At 40.5% G+C, this 12084-nt stretch overlaps 1 protein-coding gene across 1 annotated transcript; it reads left to right on the top strand.

The window, feature by feature from the left end:
- The first annotated feature begins 1068 nt into the window (after nucleotides 1-1068).
- Nucleotides 1069-11653, top strand: LOC126997367 (uncharacterized). The gene is made up of 11 exons (XM_050858429.1): nucleotides 1069-1421; nucleotides 2328-2538; nucleotides 3053-3107; nucleotides 3587-3903; nucleotides 5088-5167; nucleotides 5440-5605; nucleotides 6203-6239; nucleotides 6851-7060; nucleotides 7712-7863; nucleotides 8732-8888; nucleotides 9237-11653. Exons 1-10 carry the CDS (start codon nucleotides 1330-1332, stop codon nucleotides 8885-8887), a joined length of 1476 nt encoding a protein of 491 aa, XP_050714386.1. The 5' UTR covers nucleotides 1069-1329; the 3' UTR covers nucleotide 8888; nucleotides 9237-11653.
- The last annotated feature ends 431 nt before the right edge of the window (nucleotides 11654-12084 follow it).

Below are 12084 nucleotides of genomic sequence, written 5' to 3'. Positions count from 1 at the left end.
GAAGCGCTGGGTAGGACGAGCACTGTAGGCAAGGTGCCGTTTGGGAAGGGGATAGCAAATTCCTCCTATCTACGGCTCTGCCCATTCCATTCTTCTTGCAGGATCATGGAGGAATGTATGCGATTTAATATTCTTCCTGCAGCGATTGTAACACACAGTCACCTTATACACAACGCCACAATGCCCCCAGAACAACGAGGTGCCATGCGATCACATTCCTTGTTATTCACAGGTACGAGTCGATTGACTTCGGGACCGATATCTTTCGGCAGTAAAATCTGAAGCATAAAAAAAAGATCTTTAGGCTCAATTCGTTACTTAAATGCTATAACACTAAGGTACGGCAGGTTCGTGGCATATAGTTCCTATCAGAAATAACTCTTGATTTATTAGTTATTACCAAGTAGATTTCCCAGTGCACCGAAACCTCTTTCTACGATGCTTCACTGCTTCAGAGTCAATTACTAATTAAATGACGCCCCCATTGAGCCCACCCAACGATAAGAGAGTAAAGACAGTTCTTTCTCAGCCTTAAGCCAGGCAGTAACAGGCCACCTTCGGCAGAAGCAGTCATCATTTTTTACGGTGTTATGGAAATATTTTCTGTTGGATATCAGAGGAAGGAAACTGTTGCTTTCAGTGGATGTTTCCATAGTCATGTGGGCTAAGGGGTGAGCTCCAGCACAAACATTTCATGGCTATTACCACAGTTGTTGTAATATCTTCGCTCTTTCCAATGGTTTTCCCGGAGTTTTAAGGCTAGTGAAATACATATATGGCAATAGACGAGCAGTTTCATGATTAAGTGGGGAACGAGATATCGGCGGGTTATTAAGATCAAATTCATCTTTACCGTTGTGTGTGAAACCATTCATCATATAATTGTGTGGACCAAGGCTTCTAGACTCCCTGGCATGGCCTGAGGAAGTGGCAGCTCCTCACGGAACCTCTTTCTCCAGGGGTCCAGGCGTCTACTCAGAACCCTTGCTCCGAAGCTCCGAGGCGCTGGGGAACGTCGCTGTCTCCGTGACAGGATGTTACGTCAGCGAGTGATAAGCCACGATGCGCAGCACGGAAACTCTGCTGTCTCGTGGCTTCTCGTCAGTGCTAGTGGTCAGGGCTGTGTCGGGGGTGTCAGTACGGGTGGCTCTTATTATATAATTTTTTTCATTACGAAGACTTGGTTATGCGTCTTTTCGTGGATAAATTTTCTTAATGATCTGGTGACTCATCTTGTTGCTCCCGTGTTTAGCGTGTCCTGAGAAACAAAAGCAAGCAAAGACACTCGGTATCTAGGCGCGGCTGCTGCAATACGGATATTTAGTCACAATGGCCTCTGGCACTGGTGACTCTGAGGAGATATATGGAAACAATGATACAATACTCCTCTACAAGCTAGGACTTACGGGCAAGTTACTGGGGTAAGTACTAAACACTTCATTCTCTCGATTACAAAGCTGGTGCAGGCTACTGAGAAATTGTGACGCATGATTTTAAAGCACCATGAGTGTCCCCGGTGGGCTCACATTTAATTCAACACGCCTCGGGGTGCAGAAGATTTTTGTGCTGTTCTGTACCGTTGAAATAAGTGTTCACCCAAATTTTAAGATACTGCACTGCTTTTAAGACTTTTGTTTGAGTTAGTAGCTAAGGATTTGGTTACTCCTGTCCTCATAAGAATTATCTGTAACCTTTGGACTGTTTCCTTTTTCTCTAAAAGACAAGAAAACAAAGGCAGCAAGGACAGTGTATGTGTGTGTGTGTGTATATATATATAAACCTACCGAACTCTTCTATGTCTACTTTTTTGTGATAAATTTGCACTCGCAAACTTTTTGTTAATATGAAATAAGTAATTATTACGTCATATTTCATATCACAGCTTAGAAGAAGGTGTTGATTTATCTCATATCAAATTCTTTAACATAATTGCAAACAACTATGCAAATACACTGCAAATTATAAATATTTTTGACATTAATGTTTGACCATAATGTTTGCATTTGATGTATTATTTATTTTTTATAAACTACTGCTCCTTGTCAGTAACTAAGGTCATGGTGATAATTTCCTAAAGACGAGGGATATGTTAAGGTTTGGTAGTATACCATTAAAGTTATCAGAAGATTTGGAAAAGTTGTTTATTCAAGTATGGTTAATGTTTTCATGTATGTCAGTGTTCTCGGTGACATCCATCCTCGCCTCTGCTTACAGAGGAAACAGGATGCTGCTGATGATTATGATGATAATGGTGATGGTGGTAGGGTTGACATATATTGTGGGCATACTCCTTTAACTCTTGGTGATGAAACTGATGACCTTTCCAGTGCTCTACAGAAGCCTGGAGGATATGATGATGGCCACGACAGCCATGAAGAGGAGACAGAGTATGATGAAGGTGCCTACGACGGCCATGAAGAGGAGACAGAGTATGATGAAGTTGACTACGACGGCCATGAAGAGGAGACAGAGTATGATGATTATTATGATTCCTTTTCAAGTGGTGAAGAGGAGATAGAAGACACAAACCAACAGGAGGTTAGTATTTTTGTGGCAGTAGAACATCTCTCATCCGTCCTGAGACTGTTGCAACGCACCACTGTATAATTATTACTGTGGAACTACTGCGCCCGTTCTAGTCCATAAACCTTGTATTCTAAACTGAGGTTGTCTCCTTGCTTCTGTGAAATATTAATTCTTGTACAGTTATTCAACTCAAAACCCTTAGTTAATAAAGAGCTTATTAAGACATAACATCTTATAAGTATATGGCACTCCATGAAAGTAATATGACTCTTAATGTGATTTGAAGAGAGGCAGATATGGGAACATATGGGAGGAGTATATGATGTAAACTTGAGAGATGGAATGACAAAATTATATGAGAAAGAAATTGTTGCAGCTTCGATGAGGACCAAGTGAAGAACATGTGTGGAAAAAGAAATGGGTAAACAGGTTTGTGAGGTTTAAAATGGTTTATTTCCTTCCGCTTTCGTGTCAAAATACTTTTGAGATCACTCTTTTACCTATTTCTAAACATATTTATCAACAGATCGCACCAACGGAAGAGGAAAATACTCAACAAGTCCAGGATGAGAATATACAAGGTATTTACTCTCCAAAAGGAAGTAGCTTATTCCAATCCTTTGAGGGGAAGTTTCTGGAGTATATAAAGTTCAGAGACAGACAAAATGACAGACAGGATTTATGTCTTGAGTTTTTCTTATTTTCCTATTAATATTCATTTTATGGAATAGGAGCTTGAAGAGTAGGTACAAAATAACGGGTGTGCTTGCCTGTCTTTCACTGTTATTTTGCTTTTGTGTGTATTTAAAATATTTGATCTTTCATATGCTATCACATAAGCTATCACAATAAACAGATTTTCTTTTGCTCCCATTTAAACTTCGTTGCAATTCCTGTTTTCTGTCTCTAGTCGTATATCCATGTTTTGCTGTCCCTAGTAAACTTGTAATAATCAGTCGTGTGGGTTGTCATGATTACTGGTAAATGATATCCCCAAAATAATGCCTTTGATATGTTCTGAGTTGCAATGATTTTAACCTAAGTGTGGTATCTTCACCAGGTAACGATTGTGATGAGGAAGACGGGTACTTGGTGCTCCGTCCGTCAAGCCCAGAAGGTATTAATTCACAGACACCATCCAGTTTGCCCGTTTGGCCTCCGATGCCTCAGCCACCTTCTAACATTACTCGCCAGCTCAGTCAACGGCGTGGGGTGCCATGGAAGCCTCACCCCACAAGTAAAGAAATTAACTCTGCTGCGAACAGTGTCTTCTCAAACCCCCAAAATAATGGAAGGAGCCCAGGCCCATCTTTTGCTGACCTCAGTAACAGGGGTCCGATGCCAGTCCCTGCTCAGAAGAGAGACTTTCAAAACAAGGTACTGTCACATACATGCATTATATTGATTCAAGATACTGTTGATTAAAACACATGCAAAAAATAAAAAAAATCTTAATTGGCACTGGTGAGTCTCCAGCTAAATCAACTTTATCTTTGTTTGAGATTTATTCATTTACATATATTTTAATAGTGTGATTCTGAACTAGGATTTAAGTATCATTATCTATGTTACTGCCAAGTCACCAAGGCAAGAGTAGATTTAAACAAGTGTTAATAGCACAAAAACTGTGCTAGATCGGCGTCGCATGACCCTCCAACACACCCACAACAATGAATATTATACAACTAGGGGTCTAAAATGGAAAATGCTGAAAATTAAAGATGGGGCCACTATAAACACTTGCCTGCGCCACAACGGGCTGGGGCCGACCATCAGGCCCTACTATGAAGGCCTACTGGTACCACAGGCCAAGACGTAAAAAAAAAACAATAATAATGCCATGTTGTAGGGTTCATCAGGGCTAACAAATGTTATTATACAATGTCATGTCTACAATGCATGGGTAAGCCAGGAAAACAACTTGAAGAGAACAACAACAACAACAACAACAGCAACAGCAACAACAACAACAAGATGGACAATCTGTTGATCGGCGTCTGCGACGCCGATAAAAAGGGTAGCTAGCACAGCCACCTCCAACATGTCTGATTGCCTTAGTGATATAATTATCTGGTGGGCTAATTCCTGGGGTGTAGGTGAAATGATTAATTTTCTTCTGATTTGCTGCATTTTGCTAAGGAAATAGGTCAACATTTACAGCCATTTCAAAAGCCTTTTCCATCTTTCTCCACCTTTGACGTTAATGTACTTCATCCTGCTCCGGCAAATACTCTAATTTTGTCTTGCCACCTGATCCTCTGTCTGCCCTGACTTTTCATACAGTTTCTGGTTTGTCACTGTTACTGTGGTTGTCCATCTATTATCAATTCTACACATGTTATAGCCTGCCAAAGTCCATTTCTTATTCTTAATCATCTTAATCCCCATAAGTAAATCGCTAAGTCTGTGGATGCACTTCACATTTAACCCTTTCTAGCAAATATTGTAATTTTGGGGCTCATTGTATTGTGTAGAGTTGAAGTATGTTTACCAAAAAATAGGACTGAAGAACTAGTGGGAATGAGTATATAATTACAATATTTTTTTATTTCATGCTGCAGGTTTGCCCCGAAACCCCCGACAGATCAGCGCGCCCACTACCCAAACCTGACAAGCTCGGTCTCTCAAAAGTAACCCCAAAGTAAGCTTTTTTCTTCAGTAAACCGAGGCACTTAAGGAATTTTACTTTTAAGACTTGTTTGCCTGTTATAACTTAACTGCAACCATCAGAGGAGACCAAAGGCTAAGGGAAGTATGATTAAAATTACCTACTACGCACTTGCTGCCTCTTCCCAAAAGATAAATAAGTCCCAAATTATAGAAAGCGAGTTTATTAACAGAAGTATTTTAATACTGCCCTATTGAAAGAGTTTTAAGAGCTCTTCCTATGATGATATTCCTTTGATTTTTCAGAGGCCCCACTGAAACTGAAGGTAGCACTGTCAGGCCTAGCAGGTTTGGACATCAGCGTCAGTCCTTGCGTGTTCCTCAGGAGAACTGTGGCGCCAAGAATGGAGCCCCCCCAATAATCAATCATCAGACGAACAATCAGCCGGACACCTTGGCCCAACAAAGACAGGTGAAAACGTCGTAACAGGCTTGCACGCTCTCCCGGCGACAAGATTGTATGTTTAGTGTTCCTTCTTACCTGACTCGTAAACTCAAGGATATGTTTCTTCTACGTTACAAATGAAGTCTTTGTTTAGAGAAAATCTTGAATAACAAGAATGAGCACATTATAAATGTTATCCTTTGAAAACTTTAGGAACGTTCTCCACAATAATTATTTGAGTCCCTCCTACATGGCACCATACGTGATGCAGCGCCAAGCTGTAAACACTTTTGAGATTTATTATCACAAAAAATCTCTCACATAACATCTCTTTTTCTCTCGCGACTGTCCTCCCTCTCTGTCTCTTATTCTAGCTTATTTCTCTCCTTCTGTTACTATTATTATTATTATTATTATTATTATTATTATTATTATTATTATTATTATTATTATTATTATTATTATTATTATTATTATTATTATTATTATTATTATTATTATATGTTATTGTGTGTGTGTGTGTGTGTGTGTGTGTGTGTGTGTGTGTGTGTGTGTGTGTGTGTGTGATTATTATAAACTCTTTCCAACAGCCCTTCTCTAATGCCAGATTTTTTTTTCTTGCAGTTGCAGAATTCTGTAAATGCTAGGACAAATGTACCAGGTAAATATCTGTTCATAATTTCTGACTGAAAGTAGATTTGTCAGGTTCAGGTTCAGTCATATATTTCCGTTATACACAGTAAGCTTGATGAACTGTGTCAAAAGTCCCACAGATATTAATTTTGCTCTGTAAGTCCAACCTGCATTGAATTTAGGCTCTCCTGTCTAAGTCGTGTGTGTGTGAGCAGATGAGGTCACTTCCTAACCTGTTGCCCCACCATGCTGGAGTGCTAACAGGCTGAGTTGAGGCCTGTGTGGAGGCATCAGGTTGACTTCCCTGGTATCAATCCTGCGAGAGAGGCAGGTGAGGTAGAAGAGAATCGCTATAACCACTGAGGGAAAATTCAGCAAATAGCAGTACAAAGAGAACGGATAATAGCAGAGATCTTGACCATATAATAATAATAATAATATGAGGTTTACAGTAGAACAGCAGTCATCTACCACAACAGCAACGGACCATTCAGAAAGGAAACTTAAAGTGAAGGCACAAAAAGAGGGATATAAACCATAGGAGGGTATTTGATAAAGCAAATTGAGATTTATGTTAGACTTAATTGTAGTTTCTGATATACTAAACTAGACAACTCATGATCTCTCTTTCCTTCACAGTCAAAGGCTCCCCTACCAGATATGGACCATCCCCTCAGAACAGTAATAATTGTTTGGGATCTCCAAAGCTTCCACTCCCTTCGTCCACACCGTTTGTCAAACTGGAGAATGGGGAGAAAATCACTCTTACTCCACTGTACCGGAGCATCATAGATAAACCCTACTTCCATTTGGTTTCAAGAGACTTTGCAAAGAACTTGACAACGACAGGTAATAGTACAATTGATTCAGTAAGCAGATCTTGTAATATTTAGTTTCCGTCATTTTGCATTACATTGTCACCATATAATTTCCCCATGTCTGAGCATTTGGGAACAGGGCAGCAGAAGGGGAGGATGAGACACATTGAAGGCAGGCACAGTCATACCCCGTTCTGCTCTATTGTACTGTATTGCAGTAATCCAACTTGTTACAACGTACAGTACTTATACAGTAGAATTTAATAATGTCACGATTATATTTCTTTTATAGGAATCCCAGCTGTAGGTACCATTCTCTGTAAATCTCTGTCTTCTCTAGATATTGTGTTCTTTGTATTTGAAACAGAGTCTGTTATTGATGTATTTATTTACTGACTGGCATATACCTAGAGTTGCTATTTCTTGAATATTTCTTGAATATACATTTCCATAAAACATCGTAACCACATTTATTCATCAAACTTTTTAAAATTTTAAAGAATTTAATCATTATGTAAAACAAAACTCCTGCATGGATCAAGTTTTGATAAAATGCAAATATATTTTAGGTCGTTTCCGTGATAGTGAATATTGACAGCTACAACTTCTGTGATGGAACAATTTAGTGTTTCACTATGGGTATTTTTATTAATTACTTGAATGAATGATCTCGTTATGACAGGAGGGGCCGGAGCCTTCCTCATCCGGCCGTCCAGGAAGACCGGCAATCCTCTGACCATCACCGTCAACAACGGGCGCAATAACTTCCACGTCAGCATCAGGCGGCGGCCCGACAACCTCTTTGCCCTGGGGAGTGAGAGGAGAGAGGAAATGGTATGGATCCAACCACTATTTGTGAGACCCTGGCACCACTGTTTTATAACTCCATCTCGTCTCATGCTCCGTGTAATCTACTTGAGTGTCCCATCAGATTTCATTTTCTCTTGGATTCTCTCTGGTTCTCTCTCCAGAAAATTCAGGCATAACTCTAACAGATTCTACCTTCTCACCTCATTACTATCCTATCTTTTAGGGCCAGGCACTCTCTAATAACTCCTCCCCACTACAGCACACATATATGACAAGACTGTCGTAGAAGTTTTGGGTATTTCCAGGGGTAGCTTTATGACCCTGGTGGTTGTTTGTTTCTTCTTCTGCACCATGAACCTAAAAAAAAAAAAAAACACTCATTATAATCCGATTGAACTCCTTTTTGGCCTCGGGAAAAAGTTGATGTGAGAGACGAAAGCGTCTGAGAATATCGATTTAGGAACCTAGTATGTTGTATCACTCTCCTGTTTCCGGGGAATATACGTATCAATATGTATAGAATCTTTATTTTTTTCAATCTCTTCTAGATCTCCATGCTCCTCTTTCTACTTTCTTTAGTTCCTGAATTAAATGCGTGAATTCCCTTCCCTTCTCTGCTCTCCATCCCTCACTTCGCTCTTCAAACATTTTACTGAGAGTAAATAGTGTTCTGAGATACTTAGAACTCCTCTGTTCCTTCCCTTAAAAGATTACCTCACATTTTGCTATAGCCTGTTGATATGTTCTAATTTTTTCCTCAACTGTAATATTCAGGCATCAGAGTTAACTTCGAGACAGAAACAAAAATCTTGGATGCTTAATATTATCAGAGTTTACTAAGAAATAAGAAAGCGTTCCCATTATGATTGGTCTATTTTTATTGTTGTTTCAGACCTTTTCTACAATAGATGAGATCATTGACACCCATCAACAGACGCCCATCGTCCTTTCCAATGGAACACGCCTCACGCTGAAACACTCCCCTATTAGGACTGGTAATACTTATGTTCAACACTCTGTACCTGGGAGCAGAGGGAACAGAAATTGAGGTAACAGCACCAGCAAACACAACTTCTCGTAGAACCTCTATATAATTATTAAATTTCAGTTATCAGGGACTCTTTCTTTTGATGTGTTCAAGATACAGACTTAATTAGTATCCTTCTTGTATTCTGCATTATCATTTCACCAAGCAGTAAAATAATAAAATTTCTGGTCAAAATATAAGGCATTTGAAAAAAAGAACAAGGGTTTTGCTGGTCGGGGCAGGACTGAATGAGTGGTTTTCATATATCTGGGACGAAAGGCACGTCCCTATGCCTGAACGGTTGAAAACAAACAAAAACTGAACTACCCGACTTGAATCTCTAACTTTTTTTTTTTTTTTTTTTTTACAGCAAAGGAGGCAGCTCAAGGGCACACACAAAAAAGAAAACAATAATAAAAAAAGCCTGCTACTCGCTGCTCCTAAAAAAGAAACAAAAGAAGTGGCCGAAAGGAAGATCAAATACGGGAGGAGAGGTGTCCTGATACCCTCCTTTTGAAAGAGTTCAAGTCGTAGGTAGGAGGAAATACAGATGAAGGAAGATTGTTCCAGAGTTAAGGAGAGACCGAGGATGTTTAGTGTTGAGGAAGGTGATAGCTGGGTGTTGTCAAAGAATAGGGGATAGTTGTTTGGAAGATTGTGTCGAGTGGATAGGTGGAGAAACTGTGTTTTTGAGGCGTTGAAGGACACCAGGTTTTTCTTGCCCCAATCGGAAATAATAGTAAGGTCTGAGGCTAAGCGTTAAGTTCCTGAAGGGTGGGTCTTCTATTAAAATAAGTTGAGTAATGCAGAGTGGAATCATCGGCGTAGGAATGGATAGGACAGTTCGTTTTGGAAAGAAGATCATCAATGAACAACAGAAAAAGAGTGGGAGATAGGACAGAACCCTGTGGGACACCACTGTTAATAGATTTAGGGGAAGAACAGTGACCGTCTTCCACGGCAGAAATAGAACGGTCAGAAAGGAAACTGGAGATAAAGGTACAGAGAGAAGGATAGAAACCGTAGGAGGGTAGTTTAGAAAGCAAAGATTTGTGCCAGACCCTATCAAAAGCTTTTGATATGTCCAGCGCAATAGCAAAAGTTTCACCGAAACGGCTAAGAGAGGATGACCAAGAGTCAGTTAAGAAGGCTAGGAGATCACCAGTAGAACGCCCCTTGCGGAACCCATACTGGCGATCAGATAGAAGGTCAGAAGTGGAAAGGTGCTTTTGAATCTTCCGGTTAAGGATTGATTCAAAAGCTTTAGATAGACAAGAAAGTAAAGCTATAGGACGGTAGTTTGAGGGATTGGAGCGGTCACCCTTCTTAGGTACAGGCTGTATGAAGGCATACTTCCAGCAAGAAGGAAAGGTAGATGTTGACAGGCAGAGGCGAAAGAGTTTGACCAGGCACGGTGACAGCACGGAGGCACAGTTTTAAAGGACAATAGGAGGCACTCCATCAGGTCCACAAGCCTTCTGAGGATTGAGGCCAGAGAGGGCATAGATAACATCATTTTGAAGAATCTTTATAACAGGCATAAAGGAGTCAGAGGGGGGATGAGTAGGAGGAATATGCCCAGAATCGTCCAGAGTGGAGTTTTTAGAAAAAGTTTGAGAGAAGAGTTCAGCCTTAGAGATAGATGAGACGGCAGTGTTGCCGTCAGGACTGAGGAGTGGAGGGAAAGATGAAGAAGTGAAGTTGGAGGAGATGTTTTTGGCTAGATGCCAGAAGTCACGGGAAGAGTTAGAGAAAGCAAGGTTTTGACATTTTCTATTAATGAAAGAATTTTTGGTTAGTCGGTGGGTCCAGAGGGTGTACAGGAGCGATAGGACAGGATGCAGAAATAAGATTGTGATCGGAGGAGCCCAACGGAGAGAACAGTTTGACAGAATAAGCAGAAGGGTTTGAGGTAAGGAAGAGGTCTAGAATGTTGGGCCGATCTCCAAGACGGTCGGGAATACGTGTAGGGTGCTGGACCAACTGCTCTAGGTCGTTGAGGATAGCAAAGTTGTAGGCTTGTTCACCAGGATGGTCAGTGAAAGAGGATGAAAGCCAAAGCTGGTGGTGAACATTGAAAACTCCTAGGATGGAGATTTCAGCGAAGGGAGAGTGGGTCAAGATGTGCTCCACTTTAGAATTAAAATAGTCAAAGAATTTTACATAGTTGGTAGAGTTAGGTGAGAGATAAACAGCACATATGTATTTAGTAATAGAATGACAATGAAGTCTTAGCCAGATGGTGGAAAATTCAGAAGAGTCAAGGTCGTGGGCACGAGAGCAAGTGATGTCGTTGCGCACGTAGGCGCAACATCCAGCTTTGGATTGAAATTTAGGATAGAGATAGTAGGAGGGAACAGAGTAGAGATTGCTGTCAGTAGCCTCAGAAACCTGTGTTTCGGTAAGGAAGAGAAGGTGAGGTTTAGAGGTACTACTAAATTACAATCAGTTTCTTTATCTTGATCGTACTACACTCATTTGGCTCCACTTCCTTCCACCTGATTGGCTGAACAGAATGTGTCGCGCCGGGATAATTCAACGAGTGAACTATTATATAGGAAAAAGGTATCACATTCTAGGCACTTGGTAATACTAGGCCTAAAAATTATCATCATATATACAAGAAAAACCTGAGTAGTATGTGTCAAACTCATTCAAGACAGGATAAGCAATCTTCTTTTTTCATCCAGCTATCGCAATATATTAATGTAAAATTTGTTGAGAGTTCCACCAGTTACATACTTGGTTGCATAACTTTGTATCAATAATAAAACTGTAATCCGCTTGTCTCGTCTTTTTATTTATGATGATGCTGTTAGACAATATTATCGGTCCCCAGCCCACAGCACCGTTCACTGTTTTCATTGGACGCCACGAGTCGGTAACTTTGCCCTATAGTGATTTGTATGGCTACTACTAGTTCCTCTTTCCTCGTCTTCCTATCCAATTATTTTCCTGCCCACTACCATCAACTCTACCACAATTGATCCCATCCATCATCTCCGCTCATGTTCCTCTCCTCCTCCTCACCGCCGCCATGACATGAAGAGAAGCGGGCACCCACATCTTTCTGGCTCTAATAACGAGGTACTCTACATAACTCTTCCGTGATGAATAGACAGATACCCTTTCCTTGAACCTTTCTCTTTAGTCTCACCGTCCTTGGCAGCCATCAAACGATCCTCCTAACTTTTTCCTCTTTTCTCCACTACATTTCA

The sequence above is a fragment of the Eriocheir sinensis genome, chromosome 12 (genome assembly GCF_024679095.1).
Source record: "Eriocheir sinensis breed Jianghai 21 chromosome 12, ASM2467909v1, whole genome shotgun sequence".
In the NCBI taxonomy this organism is placed as follows: Eukaryota; Metazoa; Arthropoda; class Malacostraca; order Decapoda; family Varunidae; genus Eriocheir; species Eriocheir sinensis.
This window is presented reverse-complemented; position numbering and strand designations above follow the sequence as displayed.

Excerpts from the sequence above, each read along its gene's own strand:
- LOC126997367 (XM_050858429.1), top strand. The coding sequence starts at position 1,330 with ATGGCCTCTGGCACTGGTGACTCTGAGGAGATATATGGAAACAATGAT. Across the intron at positions 3,108-3,586 it reads CCAGGATGAGAATATACAAG|GTAACGATTGTGATGAGGAA; the intron begins GTATTTACTCTC and ends TATCTTCACCAG. Across the intron at positions 5,606-6,202 it reads CCTTGGCCCAACAAAGACAG|TTGCAGAATTCTGTAAATGC; the intron begins GTGAAAACGTCG and ends TTTTTCTTGCAG.